Source organism: Oncorhynchus masou, chromosome 24, assembly GCF_036934945.1.
Source record: "Oncorhynchus masou masou isolate Uvic2021 chromosome 24, UVic_Omas_1.1, whole genome shotgun sequence".
In the NCBI taxonomy this organism is placed as follows: domain Eukaryota; kingdom Metazoa; phylum Chordata; class Actinopteri; order Salmoniformes; family Salmonidae; genus Oncorhynchus; species Oncorhynchus masou.
In genome coordinates, this window is record NC_088235.1 from 76,175,559 (window position 1) to 76,194,743 (window position 19,185).

Genomic DNA, 19,185 nt, shown 5'->3' on the forward strand with positions numbered 1-19,185 from the left:
GGGGCCAGTCGGGGTCCACGCTCAGCTCCTGGGCCAGGTGCATGTAGAGTGCCTTGGGTACCTTCCTCTGCCGGCAGCACAGCCACGACAGACACTTGGGTCCCCAGAAGTCTATGCCACCCTGGAAACCGCACGATAACAACAACAAGAGGAGGGAAAAGGGCAAAGAAAACTTAATGAATATTTTTTTCCTCTGTGGATATGTTTCCTCATTCATTGTCTTCCCAATTGTCTTTTGTATTTCTGTGCCTTTAGAAGGTAGAATGATCTCACATGCGCTATATAACCTAAAAAGGTAGTGATGGTATTCAGATTGGTTCACTATTGCATCATGCATACACTGTTTTATTATGGTTTTTAACTGTTGTGAAAAATTCTATAATTTCAACAGAATAAGTTATTAGGTCATTCAAATGAAGTCAAGCATGGCTGGCAATACGTTTGGGGGATTGTCGTTTTTCTGCCGAGAATTACCTCAAAATAAGCAGTGCAACAGAGAAGTTACTTAGGATAATTTGTGACACCATGGGTGGGATCAAGAGTGACACCATGGGTGGGAGACATACCCTTCTCAGCTAGCCTGCAGTGGATACTGTACCTGACCTAGACCATGTGGTTTTCACTCACACTGTTAGGAGCTAACAGAGGACGCTTTGATGGCGCATGCAGCGGGAGGCGCTTACTGGAGCCAATACTGTACTACTGCTGGGGGTATTAAATACAGGAAGGAATCGTGCTCCCAGAGTAATAACACAGACAACCCACCATGGGGTGAAAGAGGGTCAGAGAACAATAAGGTCCACACATGCAAGGTTTGGGTATGTTATATAATAAGAGTGCTGGGTGATAGAGAAAGAAAGGAGAGAAAGAAGGGGGGGGGTCACCAGGGGAGATTAAAAGCAACGGTGGAAGAGGAGTGTCAGATTTCCCAACCTGTGTTGTCGGGGTGGCGGGGGTGGTGCCATAGCTGCCCTGCTTGTCTCGGCTGAACACAAGCTTCCATAAGACGACGTCAAGGACGAGGGTCTATGGAATAATAGGCGCAGTGGGCGGGAAAAAATTACAAAGAGCAGAGTGGCTACTTGATCACACAGCTTTTCTCAAGCAGATTTTGTCCATCCTCATTTGTGTTTTGTATAGTCAAACTACTGAAAGGACATTTGAGGTGATTTCAGCTCTGTGCGTTAGTCGTGAGTAGAGGCAAAAGGAGTTATTCTTAACATAAACAAAGACAATAAATACAATGAGAAAGAGGGTGTCATCTACAACAGGATGGTGCTTTTTAAAAGTGGATTTTGTTGTGAGACAGGGATCTGTTCCTGGTGATTATCCATTGAGTGTCATTGGTTGGTGTGTGGGAGGTTGGCAGCTTTGGCGAGACCTCCATCTTGTGTCACTGCTAAGCTGTGTGTGGGAGGCTCAAGAGCAGGGAGAGAGAACTGCTCTACTGCGCAGGGCAAGCCAGGGGCATTTTCTAATAGTAAATCATCAGTGATCCATCTCTATCATTGGGCCACACAGCTCTAGGTCATCATTTTCTGCCACTTGTCTACGCTTGGAGATTGAGAAAGAGCAGAGCCTGGGTGTGTAACCAACCTCCCATTAGATTTAATGCGCTGAGTGGTTTACAGCGTGGCCGTCACTGTGGTAATGACCGGTTGGATTTAAAGAAAGGGAGGAATTGTGTGAGTGTCCCCGCTCAAGTTACAAGAGGGCATTTTCAGTTGGTTACGTCAATGAAAGACGAGGCAGTTTCTGTCTTTTTCATACTGAAAAGATAGTCAAATGGTACATCACAGCTCAGCCCTCCACTTCATCCTTTAACACTCTCCGACAGTAGGTCAGAGTCAACGCACAATCGAACACCACGTGACAACCTATGCACCTTCATCAAAACACTGATGATGACGACAACATTGATGACGTCAACACTGACAAAACAAAAAAACTGTACATGCGAAAAATACCTATGTAACATGGTGTAAAGAGAGCCCAGAATACTGCAAATTGGACAGTTTAATGTGTGTGTCTTACCTCTGCCAAGACAGACACGGCTGCATTGACTACGATGATGAAGAACAGAGCGATTCTCCATTCAAATGGAACACATACAATCTAGACAGGAGGGAGAGGAACATATACTCAAGAGCACATTTAAACAAGAAAAGTGAAGCAACGCCATTGTTAATTCACAAAGTCATTACTATAGGACCCAATTCAACCGAAGCTTGAGGCTAATATCTATATGAAGCTCGTCTCTCCTGGTTGATGCCCACTCACCTCTAGGAATTCATCGATAGCAGACACAGGGTAGAACATGATGAAGAACAGAAATATGTACAAGCCAATACATGACACCACGAAGGGCCCTGCAGAGAAAGAGACGGACAGAACAACTAAGCAAACATAGGTCAGTCACACTTGAAATAAAATTGCATTTCCAACCAATCTCAAACCCTAACTTGATTTTGGATCCAACACTTAAAAAACAAAACAAACTTTTATACTGTTAGCCGATTTTCAGGCGAATACGTGGGAACGTTGGTCCTCACAGTTTTTATAGCTGGGCTGTCTGAAGGGCTTCCCCTTGGAGAAGACGATGGCCACGATGAGGTACTGGAAGGAGGAGACGTAGAACAGGGAGGTGTTCTCGTAGTTCTTGATGTTGTGGTCGTCCTCAGAGGAGTTGTGCTTCGGGGAGAAGTTGGCATGGGGGGACGAGTTGCAGGCACTGGGAGAGGAGAGAACAGAGATGCACACACAGTCATATGTATATCGGGAAGCAGTTTTACAAGTCAAAGGTTGACTGGCGACGTCCCTACTGTTTGCAGTAATGGTATACAATAAGACATTCACGGTATATGGCTTATTGGTTTGTTTTGAGTCTGGTAGTGTCGTCTCGTTGGTCCATTGGTGTATTGTTACAGGTTATTGGTGTGAATTGGTGATTTTACATCCTTACTGCTGTCCCTCCAATGTTGTGTTTTGAATAGGTCAAGTAGTTAGCTTGGGGGTTGAACTTGGACTCACTCGGACTCTGGCGTCCAGATGTCGTACCAGGCCTGGTGTCGGACCCAGAGGAAAGCGATGGTCTGGAAGCCCAGACAGATGAGGATCTGAGTCAGTACGGAGAACAGCAGAGGGCCTGAGATCAGACCTGAGGGGGGACGCCTCGACACCAGCTCCTTCCACGCTGGGTTCAGAGACACTGGACAGAGAAGGTGGGAGAGACAATGACAAAGACACAGGGAAATAAATAAGGAACCGGAAGGTAGGATGGGTAGAGAGAGTGAAGTACAAACCCAGCGAAGCTGGTAGTAGATCAAACATTTAATTTAAAAGGACAAGTTCACTTTTATTTCTAACAAATCTCAATTTTCAAAAATTTCACCTGGTTTATAGAAACTTACCAACATCTAAAGACCTGCATCACTCTACTGAGAGCTTTGCCGTTTCTAAAATAAAGTATTTGGGTGTTTTTGTAGACTTTGTTCATATTTATCCGTGACTCCCATACTGCAGAACGAGCAATGAGGAAGTCTATTGCTGGTGGGGTAAGTTTCTAAAAACCAAATTAAATCGCAATAAAAGTGTCAGGACACTTGTGGAAAAGTGTCAAACTAGCTAGTATTGATCTACTTACTGGTGAAGACGATGAGAAGGATGATAGCGATGTCGATAAAGAGGAACTGGAAGTCTCCCAGGTTACTGAGGATCTGACATGGTTACAGAGAGATAAGGTCAGAGGTCAGCTACTGTATACACCAGAGACTAGTAATATCCTGACAGTTGTGCAGAGACTAAGGGAGGGGTACTGTACTCACAGAGTAGAGCAGGGTGACACTGATGTACTGGATGATGCTGTAGAGGGCCATGAACTTGAACACACAGAAGGAGGTGATGAGAGCCGCTCGCCCTTCTCTGTGGATAGATATTATTATTAAAAAAATGTTTAGGAACAAATCAAGCAAGTCAGTATGCAAGTGCTTTTATAAGGCTCACTGATTAGTCTCTAAGCTTGGCAGTAGGCTGGTGTTCATTTGTTAGCCATGTTGAGCTGATGGGTAGTGTTCTGGTGCTTGAGGCCCAGAGCAGGCCTACCTGATGAGGCTGGGCACACAGGAGATGTTGGGGGTCCTGGAGGTGAAGGGAGAGGCTACAGAGGCCTCCAGCTCGGAGAGAGAGATCCCACCATGAGCCCTCTTCAAAGCCTAGAGAGCGAGGTTGGAGGGGGGGAGAAAGTTGAAGCAATAACATAGAAGACACTATCTGCATGATCATTTGACAACAAAAAAACACTTTCAAAAGAGGTCTGTACTTACACCACAATCATTTGCGCCATCTCCACACATGCCCACAAAATAGCTGCAGATGGGGAAAGATAATTTACTGTTTTTAACTGTCATTTACAAAATGTGTAATGAATGCAATTTAAACAGATCTATGAAGAGGGCGAGTGTGTACTGTGCTATTTATGCCCATGGGGTCAACAGCGTCTCAACTCACTCCACACTCTGCAGTGCTTCAATGAGCTGGGTCTTCTGGTCGGGGGCCATTCGGGCAAACACTGTCCCACGCAGCACCAACTACACCACATAGGCCGACAACAATGCATTAGACACAACCAAATCACAACAGCAATAGCTATGTGTTTATTGAGGAATGGACCCCATTACCTTCTGCAGCACATCCTGAAAGTGCTCAGAGATGACAGCAAAGGACTTGCCACTCATGGCGAAGTGGTACTGGTCCTGAGACGTGGGCTCGTCAGTGTGACACACATCCTCTAGACTGATCTCTATTTCCTGTTGGGACAGGGGGGGCAAGCAGGTACAGGTGAACAAGGGAAGAATGACATCTTGCAGATGAGTGATACAACATGGCTTATGTAGAGTAACAGTTGTAAAAGCTAGCGACTTTCCACCAATGTTCACTTTGGCACTCTAAAATATCATTAAGACTTGGTGTAGTTATTGTCAAAATGACGAAAACAGTGGGCCATTTTAGTCAACTAAATGCCCCTTCATTTTTAGTCACGTCACATTTGTATTGCCTCATTAACCTGTAGTAAACATACGTCACTGATTTCTATGTGCACAAACATGCATAGCGTTGTCCTAACAACATATTTGTCTGAGTAACATCCTATTCTCTTCCCAGCAGCAGAAATATGACAAACATATAGAATAATTATCTGGCCATGTAAATTCCTCACTCAGCCTACATAGATAGTGTACATTACATACAGAACAAATAGACACACACACACACACACACACACACACGTGGAGAGAGCGCGAGAGAAGCATAATCACCAGATGGTGCCGCAAAGCAGGAAGGGTTGAACATCCGTCACTCGGTCACGTCATTGGCATTGTGGTCAACATTCCACAGATGCCACAGCCACATTGGGGTCCAAAAGTAGAATGGGAGCTAATGACTGTTTCTCCCAGTGATGTAGTGGAGTCACAAAAACGTAGAGTCCGAATCGGTGCTCGAGTACTGGTCCAAGTGTTCAAGTCTGAGTCCCCATTAACACAAAATAAAAGTTATTTACCCAGTCAGATACAGTGTCGTGGCAAGAGGAATTGAGTCAATAAACTGACCCCTATGACTGAACAAGTAGCCTAGTTTTAGAACGAGCCACTCCACCTCTACGCAAACGACACCATTCTGTATACTTCTGGCCCTTCTTTGGACACTGTGTTAACAACCCTCCAGGCAAGCTTCAATGCCATACAACTCTCCTTCCGTGGCCTCCAATTGCTCTTAAATACAAATTAAACTAAATGCATGCTCTTCAACCGATCGCTACCTGCACCTGCCCGCCTGTCCAACATCACTACTCTGGACGGCTCTGACTTAGAATACGTGGACAACTACAAATACTTAGGTGTCTGGTTAGACTGTAAACTCTCCTTCCAGACCCATATCAAACATCTCCAATCCAAAGTTAAATCTAGAATTGGCTTCCTATTTCGCAACAAAGCATCCTTCACTCATGCTGCCAAACATACCCTTGTAAAACTGACCATCCTACCAATCCTCGACTTTGGCGATGTCATTTACAAAATAGCCTCCAATACCCTACTCAACAAATTGGATGCAGTCTATCACAGTGCAATCCGTTTTGTCACCAAAGCCCCATATACTACCCACCATTGCGACCTGTACGCTCTCGTTGGCTGGCCCTCGCTTCATACTCGTCGCCAAACCCACTGGCTCCATGTCATCTACAAGACCCTGCAAGGTAAAGTCCCCCCTTAGCTCGTTGGTCATCATAGCATCTCGCACCTGGAGCACACGCTCCAGCAGGTATATCTCTCTAGTCACCCCCAAAACCAATTCTTTCTTTGGCCGCCTCTCCTTCCAGTTCTCTGCTGCCAATGACTGGAACGAACTACAAAAATCTCTGAAACTGGAAACACTTATCTCCCTCACTAGCTTTAAGCACCAACTGTCTCACAGATTACTGCACCTGTACATAGCCCACCTATAATTTAGCCCAAACAACTACCTCTTTCCCTACTGTATTTAATTAATTAATTTTGCTCCTTTGCACCCCATTATTTTTATTTCTACTTTGCACATTCTTCCATTGCAAATCTACCATTCCAGTGTTTTACTTGCTATATTGTATTTACTTTGCCACCATGGCCTTTTTTTTGCCTTTACCTCCCATCTCACCTCATTTACTCACATTGTATATAGACTACTGTATTATTGACTGTATGTTTGTTTTACTCCATGTGTAACTCTTTGTCGATGTGTGTCGAACTGCTTTGCTTTATCTTGGCCAGGTCGCAATTGTAAATGAGAACTTGTTCTCAACTTGCCTACCTGGTTAAATAAAGGTGATTTTTTTTTTTAAATGAATGCAAAATGTGTCCCGCCAATGCACGATAGAGAGAAAAACACGTAGTGCCGGTAATATGGGTCATTTCTTTTGAACCGTAAGGGCTAGAATCAAGCTGTTTCTCTCAGGAAAAGAGGGAGAGTTGGCTACAGAACCTGCCTATGAAATGCAGTGGGGAAAGTGGGAGGGTTGAGCGAGACCACAAATTCAAAGACAGCCTACTTCTCTATACTCAAGGGAGAGAAAAACATAGCTAGACTTGTTCTACTATTAAACTCAATGCAGCTACTGTTTTTCATTTCGTAAAGCAGCTTGTGTTTCTTAACCAGGCAAAGGATAGCCAACGAGGAAGTTGGTGGTGACTGGTTATCTACGGGAAGCAAGAGAGAGTCGCTAACGTGATGTGTATAATCAGAGGCGGAGCGCCTCACCTCTTGCTCCCCCGCAGCTCACATGATGTAGGCCGGGTTTGGTGCATCCTTCCCACTGCTGAACAGAACTGTGCTGCGCATCTGTGCTGCGCATCTGTGCTGCTAATAAAGCTCTCAATCTCGCCAAAAACATTTGTCAAGTCCACTTAGCAGTCAGATTTTAGTCACAGAGGTAATTTATTCGTGTCTCGTTTTAGTCAACTGAAATGAAAAAGCTTTTTCGTTTAGTTTTTTTTCTTCTGGGTCTATTTAGTTAGTTAAAGCCTCGTCAATTGCCACTGAAAAATATTTTTGTCACTATTTTTGTTTGACGAAAGTACCACTGGTTTCCATATAAACTGATGTGGAGACCTTAAAGGGCTTCATTGCCAAATCCCTATATCTACTTCCTCAGTCAGATGAACAAGGGATACCATTTTTATGTCTCAACGTCCAGTACGAAGGAAGTTGGATCAAGTTTCGTGAGCCAATGCTGACTGAGGAAGTAGATAAAGGGCTTCATTGCCAAAATCCCAAACTATCCCTTTAAGGTATGCCAGTAAATATACATATTCCTGATAGCATCTAGACACAATTTGACACAATGACTGGCTGTCATTGTCTAGAACCCAGAACACACCCATTCATTCATCCATTCCTGCTGCATGTGATCACTGGGCTATTTCTGAGTTCTGATGTAACCAGCTTCTCATTGAAACTGAGGGGGATCCGAGCAACTCGCTTAATCACGACTCATGCTGGCCCACAGAGGGCACTCATGTGTGGTGTTTCTGTTTTCCATCTCACTCACCCAGCATCTAGTGTGTGTCTGTCTGACAGAGCTGTAATTAGCCACACCCACCGCCAGGGGTCCATCTCTCACCTCCAGGCGTGGGGCTTTGCCCACATGTTTGCTGGGTTTGTCTGCGTAGCGCCAGTTGATCTTGGCCGACTGACCATCTTTGGAGGGCAGCGCGTCGGCGATAATGACCCGGTCCTGAGGGGGGATCATGCCACAGTCCCTGGCCACTGAGATGGCCGTCAACATGTTGTCACCTGGAGGAAAGATGTTAAATGTTGCCTTTAGGCACAGACCTACTCATAACCATTATGGAAGTGGGGGGGGGCGGACGGACACACAAAACAGATTTTTAGATCATTGCCCAAGAGGCGACTGCCTCCTATTCCCTGAGGTACACGGGGGTATTGTCCTGGCGCTATGCTCTTTGTGAAACTCTAAACCTGGGTAGGGGTTGGGATGGGGCAGCCTGGGCATACTGGCTCTGGACCAGTGGTCCGCATGACAGGCCACGGGTTAGTGAGAGGGGTTGGCGGGCGGTGAAACCATATAATTGTGTGATTACATTTACAGTGCTGAAAGCGACAGAGGGAGAAAAGGAGAGCGAGAGACACCGGGCAGGACTTTGGCTCTTTCTGCCAGTTAAGCTGCACGGCCCAGAACTTTATTAGTCTGGATTCCAGGAATACCTCCGTAAAGCATTGAGAACCACAAGAAAAACCCAAAGATCATTACAGCCAACATCACATAGTACGTGTGTGAGGCATGGCTACAGTATGAATGGGTACTGGTGGTTGTCATTAGAGAGTGACAACTCATGTCTGATAGTGATCCTGTGTGGCTCGGTTGGTAGAGCATGGCGCTTGTAACACCAGTATTGTGGCCAACCATATGTGGAATGTATGCATGTATGATTATATGTTGCTTTGGGGAAAAAAAGCTTCTGCTAAATGGCATATACCTTGAGGTCACTCATCACTGATTCAAGACCATTGGCATCCAAGTCTACTGAATGGCTTTCACAGATCCAGTCAAGTCAGATCAGTGATGATGTTTTACTGTGTATGTTGATATGATAAACATGTTGGTGTGCCCGCTTTCTCACCAGTGACCATGACGGTGCGGATGTGTGCCCTGCGGAGGTCCTCCAGTACCCCGGCGGTCTCAGCCTTCAGCTTGTTCTGCATGATGATCAGCCCCAGGAACTCCATGTTGGCCTCTATCTGGTCCCTGTTGACGTTCTGGACTTTGTGCCAGGTGAGTTTGGACTCGAGGCGGCGGTGGGCCAGAGCGATGACCCGGAAACCCTGCTTGGTGTAGTCCTCCAGAACATCCGCAAAGTCCTCTGGAACTACACGGACAGACTGTTTCGAAAACATCTTCAAAATGAACAATTCCAGAGAGCAAAACATTTAACTGAAAATGCTCGTCTTTATCATGGCATTGGCATCATGTCAATACACCAGTCATATGACATGACCATGATTATCACACTTAGTCCAAGGTTACGACTGAATAGCCGAGCATTCGTTCCTTACTATACTGGCCATAACTTCTTCTCAATAGGAGCGTCTGCAAAATGTACTGTCAAATTCAGAGTAAACAGTTAAGAGACCAACCAGTGTCTTTCTTGCAGAGGCTGGCCACCACCTCGGGCGCCCCCTTGAGGTAGGCATCCATGCGCTTCTCCCCCAGCAGACGGGCTACCACACACATCCTCTGCAGCGCCGAGGAGAAGGGGAACTGACGCACAACACCAATCTCATAGGCCAACTGTATGGGGACAACACACAGAATTACCTTTCACCTCCAGGTCAAACTAGGAGAAATATTAAAAACAAGAGCAATAGCACTACTTACCGACAAATCATACAGCTCCTACAGTGAAGTAAACAGAGTGAATGTACAATCAAACAGTGCATTTAAAAGAATATGTGACAGGTTGTGACAGGTGAATATGTGACAGAGCTTAATCTTTTACACATCAGTGGCTTGCTCTCGGGTGGGGGGGGTAAACTATTCGTACCATGTCCTGTTCGGGTGACATGACGGGCTCGGGGGGCATCAGCTGCTTGGGGGCCGCACCACGGTGGGCATGATGCGGTCGTGGAGGGAGGTCTCCTCCTCAGTGGCCTCCTCCAGGATCTGACAAGGAGAAGAGGGAGGAGTAAACATGAAAGAAACGCTAAGCTGCATCGAAAGTGGATATTTCAACTGACCAACATCTCAAAATGGACCCATAAGTGTGATCGGCACATCATTGAAAGTCAGGGGAAAGCGACAATATCGACATATACTTTCGACATATCTCGGCATGAAACACATTGGACGGATTAAGAAATAGTGAAGGACAGAGGTTAAACGTCCAGTTTCGGTCACTCACCCAACCTGTGGCCTCAAACATCTTCAGATCCAGAGGGTCTCCGGACAGCTGGCCATCAATCTTGGTAAGAGAGTGGCAGGTGGCCATGCAGGCTACAAACTGGGACTTGACCAGACTCTCCTTGTAAGCATTCTCCTCTGACAGGTGGAAAGAGCCATTCTCCACTCTCTGGACTCCCCATAAGTCTAGTCCATCCTCTGTGAGTGTACCCGTCTGAGGAGAGAGTAACAGAGATGGTGAATAGGGGGAGAATAACCCTTTCGTCAAAGTAAATATAGAGGTCAGGCCATAATACAACTAGTTTCCCAAGCACAGTCTGTGTGTGTCCACCTTGTCGAAGCAGACCAGGTTGAGCTGGCCACAGATGTTGATCCTCTGGGGGCTGATGCAGAAGATGCCGATGCGTTTGAGTCGGCGCTGGGCGTACACGATGCCCGCCGTCATGGCAGCGGGCAGCGCGGGGGGCACGGTGATGGTGATGATGTCCAGGGACTCGATGATGATGGTCTTGGCTGGTACCTGGGCCACAGTAGAGGAGAGGGCAAAGAAAACAAGTCCAATACAATAGGAGTTCATGTAGGAATTGAACGTGATGCTCAATAGCCAGTCTTTTTCAGTTCAACTCCATTTTCCAATGAAATGCCCTGACCACATTACCACTGTACACCATCTAAAAAGGACTAGTCACTCTCCCTCTTCCTTGAATGTTCAGTCCAGTACCTTGTTCATGATGCTGAGGACAATGGAGTAGACAAAGCCGATACCGGCTATAGCCACCAGGCACAGCAGGAAGAGGTAGGCGTCGCGGTACAGCTTGAAGTCCGTGGGCTTGGGGTAGAGGATGGAGCGCACCAGCTGGCCCTTAGCTGTGCTGAAGCCTGGTGGGGGAAGGGGACACGGACGAGCATATTTAGATGATAGCAGAATTCAGAATGTGCCAACTGATCCTAAAAATAAATCTGAGGGTAGATCATGATCGAACAAAAATAAAATAGGTAGTGTGTGCGCGTGTTGTGACTGAGGACACATACACACTAACCTGTGCGGACCACCACTGCCTTGACCAGTTCCCCTGAGTAGAAACGAGTCTGTATGATGTGCGTGCCACAGAAGAGGGTGTGTCTCTTGTGCTCCTCCATGCTGTAGGCCCCGTCACCCTCCTTGTCCCCCTCACCAGGGTTGGGGAGGTTGGTCTTGGTGACCGGCACACTCTCACCTTGGGGGAGAAGGAGGTGGGAGAGACAGGAGGGGGGGCGAGAAGGAGAGACAGAGGTTGAGTCTGGGAGCTTTGATGCATAAGTATAAAGCATTTACAGAGTGTAATGTTGTGTGCTGCTTTGCACAAATGTAAAATACACATTTTGTATTTGGGTAGTGAGACAGACGGTCTGTCTGTCTGTGGCAGAATTTCCAGGTCACACCTGTCAGCATGCTCTCGTTGACAATGCAGGTGCCGCTGACCAACACCGCATCGCACGGCATGATGGTCCCGTTGCTAGGGATGACCATGACATCGCCGGGCACCAGGTCAGTGGACAGGGCCTCCTCGATGTCTGCTATGATCCAACACAAAGGAGAGGAGAGAGGCAGTAGGTGTGGAGACAGGGGGGAGAGGAGGAGAGCAGAGGAAAGAGAGAAAGGAAGGGAAAGTAGAGGGAGGTAAGAGAGAGAGAAAACGAGAGGTATTCCGTGCATCTCTCTTGTTCAGCACATCTCTCATTACTCTTGCCACTCTGGGCAGCAGGGGAAAAACGCTGAGGCATCATATGTGGGCCTGAGCCCACTGCCGCAGACACGCACAAAAAAAAGTGTGACCTTCTAGCGGCTAATTGAACACTAGCCAAAGTGCATAAAATCGAAGAGGTATGTTAGACAAACCGTTGTTGGCTCTGCAGACTGAAACACGGACAATACTGTGTGCTGCCACCATGTCGTGAAGCATGACGTATTGCTGAAAAGTAGAGAAGAGTTTCAGAAAACAGAAAATAAGCAGAACCACACATCAGGTGCTAGAAAAACAGGCCTCTAGCTAACAGCTTCTAATTTCCCTCGGGGTTAGAGAGAAGCCTTCACCCCCCTCTTCTTCCACCCTTTCTCCAGCCATGCCCTTCCTCTACATATCCTTCTCTTCACAAATGCAGTGTGATTCTAAAGGGGGCTTTGGGTAAACCCAGGGCACCGGCAGAAGTCTCCACCCCTCCTCTTCCATCTCCCTACCTATGCGGTGTGATTGTAAGGGGGTGAACCCAGGGCCTCGGGGGCAGCAGACCATACAGAGATGGGCCCTTTCATACAGGCCTGAATGGTTCTGGGATTAGAGTGGGGAGGGGGCTATTGCAGTTAACTCTGGCTTAGTCCAGCTTTGTTGAGCTCAGGCTGGATCAGCAAGGCCCCAGATTCACCTTTAACTTTTGATTATTTCATAAATGTTGTAAAAATGGAGGAAGGAAGTAAAAGGAGGAGTTAAGACAAAGAAGGGAACGTGAGGGGGGGCAGACGTACCTTTTTAATGGTGTACAGAGAGGTAGCTATGGATATGACCGACATGAAGACGATGGCTACGGCATAGTAGTAGTATTCGTCGGCGCTCCACAGGATCACACTGAAGAGCTGGAAGATGTAGAAAGGGTTGAGGACCTGCAGGGGGAGAGACCGGGGGACAGGTAGTTCAGCCAACTTCTTTAAAACAACAAGCTGCAACAAAAGACATCAATTTGGACATACTACTAGAATAATGACTGATTAAGCCAGACTTAACCAGTCATGGTTTGGCGTAAGTGTGAAGATGGTATAAATGAACGCCAAATATCCCTTTGATTGACACATATGGTTCAATGTGTTTCTTTATACAGAGCGCACCACAGAGACAGAGAGCGAGATGGAGACTGTCGCAGAGAGACTGAGGTCAGAAAGAGCGAGAGACATCAGAGAGATAGAAAGACAATAAGGAGCTGAGAGAAACTGCGGAGGTGGAAAATGCTGTTTGTACTGCCATTGTTGGCCCTGTTCACTCATTAGACTAAAGACAACCTCCCTGCAACAACTGAGAATCATTATGTCCGGTTATTTTTTTTTTTACACTTTTTTTTTTAAAAGCCATTGGCTTCCATTCAACAGAATGTAATCATTAGAATGCCACGCACAGCTCTTGGATATGATTCTCATTATTTGGATCACACTGTTGCAGGAGAGCTGTAAATGTAAAACTTGCAGTGTATTTGAGGTTTAAAAGTGCTTCTGACGTTGTAATTTCGACTTTGAAATTTCAGACTTGATTTTCCCTTATGAAAAATGTAACAACCCCTACAAAAATGTCCATTAATTAAAATTCACATAATAATTCACATTTCCTGTTGCTGAAGGATTATTTTACAGCTGTAGCAAACACGCTAAAATTAAGATCATACATCTGTATCAGGATCATAGATAAAATAGCTATTGATTTTCATATGCACCTTTGGATGTAAATTATTAGTAAGTCGTCTGTATGTCCTTTGGGTGGTGGACCATTCTTGATACACACTGAAAACTGTTGAGCGGGAAAAACCCAGCAGCATTGCAGTTCTTAAAACACACAGGCACTTAATTTGTCTTGCCCATTCACCCTCTGAATTGCACACATACACAATCCATGTCTCAATTGTCTCAAGGCTTAAAAACCCTTCATGTCTTCTCCCCTTCATCTACACTGATTGAAGTGAATTTAACAGGTGATATCAATAAGAGAGTAGCTTTCACCTGGTTAGTATGTTATGGAAAGAGCAGGTGTTCCTAATGTTTTGTACACGCACTGTAGGCTAATGATATCAATTACTTCTCAGAGACAATGAAAAAGGAACCCTGGCAAGAACATCAAGCATTCTTTAAGTAAAGGACATGAATACCGTATTCCCATTTAAACCCCAACACCTCTCCTACCTCTTTGATTAGCAGCTTGAAAACTGAAGGCACTTTCACTGCAATTTCATTCACTCCAAAAAACAGTCTCCTGTGGGAAAGAATGAGAGAACGGGTTCAACATTTACAGTTCAAACACTAACAGCTCATTCCACTTTATAACAAACCGTTGTAAAGGGTTGTAATAAAACCCTTGATAAGGTGCCGACACTGACAGTGCTGCATTAAGTAGGTCAGAGTCACACAACACACACACTAGACGCTGGGTATGTGATACACAGGAAGCATTAGGCCAGTCCTGAGCAGACTGACAGCAGGGCTATTATCAGGTGTTTTCAGGGCTTTGTTAGGTGACTGGGCTATTAGATGTCCGGTCGTCTAAGGCGACAAGAGATGCTGCTGTGGCCGGCAGTTGTGAAGTCTGGGAGATGGGGGTGGTGAATCTACCATAGGAAAGGGCAAACCTCTGGGTTATTCAATAAGCTGCAGTAGTAGCTGTAGTCCGGAGTCCAGTCGAGGGTAAAGTGCAATGAAATAGTCTCTACCTGTACTCCTGCTGGTTGCTGGTGAGCCCCGTGCTGTGCTCTGAGTGGATGTTGGAACAGGTCACCTCCAGGTCTTCCAAGCCCCTGTGGTGTGTGTGCAGGCATGCGTGAAAGAGGGGAAACCAGAAACCTCCACTGGAACACATTTGCTTGGATACACACACATAAAAATTGAAATATCACATTTACATAAGTATTTAGACCCTTTACACAGTCCTTTGTTGAAGCACCTTCGGCAGCGATTACAGCCTCAAGTCTTCTTGGGTATGATGCTACAAGCTTGGCACACCTGTATTTGGGGAATTTCTCCCATTCTTCTCTGCGGATCCTCTCAAGCGCTGTCAGGTTGGATGGGGAGCATTGCTGCACAGCTATTTTCAGGTCTCTCCAGAGATGTTTGATTGGGTTCAATTCCGGGCTCTGGCTGGGCCACTCAAGGACATTGAGACTTTTCCCAAAGCCACTCCTGTGTTGTCTTGGATGTGTGCTTAGGGTCGTTGTCCTGTTGGAAGGTGAACCTTCTGCCCCAGTCTGAGGTCCTAAGGCTCTGGTGCAAGTTTTCATCAAGGATCTCTCTGTACTTTGCTCCATTCGTCTTTCCTTCGATCCTGACACGTCTCCCAGTCCCTGCCGCTGAAAGACATCCCCACAGCACGATGCTGCCCCCATCATGCTTCACCATAGGGATGGTGCCAGGTTTCTTCCAGACGTGATGCTTTGCTTTCAGGCCAAAGAGTTCAATCTTGGTTTTATCAAGCCAGAGAATCTTCATTCTCATGGTCAGAGTTCTTTAGGTGCCTTTTGGCAAACTCCAAGTAGGCTGTCATGTGCCTTTTACTGAGGAGTGGCTTCCGTCTGGCCACTAGCATAAAGGCCTGTTTGGTGGAGTGCTGCAGAGATGGTTGTCCTTCTGGAAGGTTCTCCCATCTCCACAGAGGAATTCTGGAGTTCTGTCAGAGTGACCATCAGGTTCTTGGTCACCACCCTGACCAAGGTCCTTCTTCCACGATTGTTCAGTTTGGCCGGGCGGCCAGCTCTAGGAAGAGTCTTGGTGGTTCCAAACTTCTTCCATTTAAGAATGATGGAGGCCACTGTGTTCTTGGGGACCTTCAATGCTGCAGAAATGTTTTGGTTCCCTTCCCCAGATCTGTGCCTCGACACAATCCGGTCTCGGAGCTCTACGGACAATTCCTTCAAATTCATGGCTTGGTTTTTGCTCTGACATGCACAGTCAACTGTGGGACTTTATGTAGACAGGTGTGTGCCTTTCCAGATCATGTCCAATCAATCAAATTTACCACAGGTGGACTCTATCAAGTTGTAGGAACATCTCAAGGACGATCAATGGAAACAGGATGCACCCGAGGTCAATTTCAAGTCTCATAGCAAAGGGTCTGAATACTTATGTAAATAAGATTATATATAGCCTGTGCTCACCAATCTACATAATACATTTGTAAACATTTTCTAAAAACCTGTTTTCGCTTTGTCATGGGGTATTGTGTGTAGATTGGTGAGATGTACGCATTTAATCTATTTTAGAATAAGGCTGTAACATAACAAAATGTGGAAAGATTGGAGGCGTCTGAATCCTTTTGAATGCACTGTAACTTCAGAAAAGTTTCCAGGTCACTGAATATAATTATGGTTCGTTAAATTGCTTACGTTAACACCTCAAAATTCTGGACCTCGTCGTTCCAGTAGTACTTTGTGCTATGGAGTGTAAAATAGCGAATCTGAAATGAGAGAGAGAAAAAAAAACGAACAACAATGTTATCAACAGAAGGCAGAAACTTTTTTGGTGCACCCCCCCCCAATTGACCTTGAAAGTTTATATTTTTGTGACTGTGTGAGAGAAAGACAGGTCAAATAAGTAAAAAGACCATCCATGTATGTTACTGTGTGTGCCATCACGTGTTATTACCTGAGTGGGCTGGTACTCTGCGTACTTCCTGTTGAACTCCTGGGTGGGGCTGTTCGAGGAGTGGGGGGAGTGTCCGTTGGCCATGGGGGGAGTTGTCTGGGTCTCCAGGCTGTCAAAGGGGTTCCTCCCGGGGGCCAGCATCACACGCACCTTGGCTAGGAACCAGCGCTTAAACTCATCCTGAGAAACACACACACAAAAAAAAAAATCAGCGGTGACAGGTTGTCTTGTATTCCCGTTACTTAGTGAAGCACAAATAAAGCCTTTGTACGTGAACAGCTTCAGATTCATTGGAGTGATGCATTACCCTGGTTTTGTACATTTCTATCCACTATGCTCCTTGACGGGACATTCCAATTTACCATGATAATTATTCATCACAATAGAAATAGAATCCCCGGTACAATATCAACTGCACTGCTGCACTTATAGTCTGTCGGGCCCCTGCGTAAAATTTCATGATGACCCGCTGCCCTGTAATCCCAAACTCTTAAACTAACCCCCAAATCCTTTCAAATAAAAAAGGTATATAATGAGTCAAATAAGCACTAGGTTAAAACATAGGCAACAAACTTAAGCTGGTAGACACACCAGAGAGGTGTAAACTACACCTCCATGCTTGGATGTGGTCGCATCATTGCGAGCTACAAATTCTACCTGGTCACTTCACTCAAAACATTATATTTTGGGGTTTTGGTTTCAAGTTTCCCAAAGTCAATTAGCCTGTGCTATTTGTAAAAAATAAAAATAAATAAAAAGATAAGCAAATTAATCTCTACTGAACAAAATAAATCTGCAATTTCAGAGCCCTATCTTGACAGCAAAATTGTAGCAACAAAATACATGCCAATCACTGGTTTGCACGTCAAAATATATTTATCATGCATTCCTGCTTGGACATAACTACGTATTTCTTGAATCATACCATCGCAATAGCACTGAAAATTACCCTAAAACATTATTCCAAATGTTTTCAATTGGGTGACGGCGTAACAAAATCATGGGCTGGTGCCACCAACTGAAAATGTTAGTGGCAGTGGCACCAGTGCCAAAATGGGAAAAAGTTAGTCTGAAACCATACTGTTAAAAAAATACAGTACAGGTAACTGCCAAAGAATAGGAAATACCAACATAAAAAGTGTCTTAATAGGGCTCATTGGGGCACCACGAGCCAGAACAACTTCAATGCCCCATGGCATAGATTCTACAAGTGTCCGGAACTCAATTCGAGGGATGTAACACCATTCTTCCACGAGAAATTCCATCATTTGGTGTTTTGTTGGTGGTGGTTGGAAAAATCTGTCTCAGGTGCCTCTCCAGATTCTCCCATAAGTGTTCAATTGGGTTGAGATCTGGTGATGGCCATGGCATATGGTTTACATCGTTTTCATGCTCATCAAACCATTCAGTAATCAAACCTGCCTTGTGGATGGGGACATTGTCATCCTATGAGGGAATAGCCAAGATAGCCAAAATAATGGCCTGCTCCGAATATGTTCCTAAGCATGACGGGATATAATTGCTTATTGAACTCAGGAACCACACCTGTGTGGAAGCACCTGATTTCAATATACTGTACATCCCTCATTTACTCAAGTGTCTCAATTGTGTTGGCAGTTGCCTATATATGGATAACATGGGTTCATTGTAGGCTAGCATTGCATGTTAAAGAGAAAGCAAGTGCCATGATCCCATAGGAAATAGGACTATGGGAGTTTGTTATGCTCCGGCGTTGAGAATATAGGCATTATAGTCTATCCAGAGACCAAAAAGCTGAACAGATGAGTCATTCCACAAAATGAGTGCCTTTTAATATTTTAAGTACAAATTGTGCACCAATATTGAATTAAAAGCCTGTTACATTCAATATAGACCACACGGACAATTCAATAAATCAGATTTTTATATGAATAAAGTCTTGCTAGTGCCAAAATTCAGCGTCAACCCTGTTACATGAACTGAACTCTCGTTTTAACATATTGAAACTATTGCATTTTATTTAAAAAATTGCTATAAAAAAACTTTACACTATGATTTGACTATTAGATGTGAAAGCAGGTCAGCTGATTCTACTACACTGCTCAAAAAAATAAAGGGAACACTAAATAACACATCTTAGATCTGAATGAATGAAATATTCTTATTAAATACTTTTTTCTTTACATAGTTGAATGTGCTGACAACAAAATCACACAAATTATCAATGGAAATCAAATTTATCAACCTATGGAGGTCTGGATTTGTAGTCACACTCAAAATTAAAGTGGACACCACACTACAGGCTGATCCAACTTTGATGTAATGTCCTTAAAACAAGTCAAAATGAGGCTCAGTAGTGTGTGTGGCCTCCACGTGCCTGTATGACCTCCTT

General features: G+C 45.2%; 1 protein-coding gene across 1 annotated transcript in view; it reads right to left on the reverse strand.

Annotated features, from left to right (window-relative positions):
* The window catches only part of atp13a3 (ATPase 13A3), a 61,067-nt gene that overhangs the window by 180 nt on the left and 41,702 nt on the right, over nt 1-19,185 (reverse strand). The window contains 29 exon segments of the mRNA XM_064934927.1: nt 1-121; nt 934-1,026; nt 2,035-2,115; nt 2,281-2,369; nt 2,553-2,731; nt 3,031-3,208; nt 3,644-3,716; nt 3,825-3,921; nt 4,102-4,211; nt 4,323-4,365; nt 4,507-4,586; nt 4,677-4,805; nt 8,150-8,322; nt 9,171-9,416; nt 9,685-9,838; nt 9,926-9,943; nt 10,092-10,138; nt 10,141-10,210; nt 10,449-10,661; nt 10,779-10,967; nt 11,169-11,326; nt 11,488-11,664; nt 11,870-12,001; nt 12,327-12,399; nt 12,951-13,085; nt 14,367-14,436; nt 14,891-14,974; nt 16,556-16,626; nt 16,815-16,994. Of these exon segments, the coding sequence (XP_064790999.1) occupies nt 1-121; nt 934-1,026; nt 2,035-2,115; nt 2,281-2,369; nt 2,553-2,731; nt 3,031-3,208; nt 3,644-3,716; nt 3,825-3,921; nt 4,102-4,211; nt 4,323-4,365; nt 4,507-4,586; nt 4,677-4,805; nt 8,150-8,322; nt 9,171-9,416; nt 9,685-9,838; nt 9,926-9,943; nt 10,092-10,138; nt 10,141-10,210; nt 10,449-10,661; nt 10,779-10,967; nt 11,169-11,326; nt 11,488-11,664; nt 11,870-12,001; nt 12,327-12,399; nt 12,951-13,085; nt 14,367-14,436; nt 14,891-14,974; nt 16,556-16,626; nt 16,815-16,994 (3,463 nt within the window).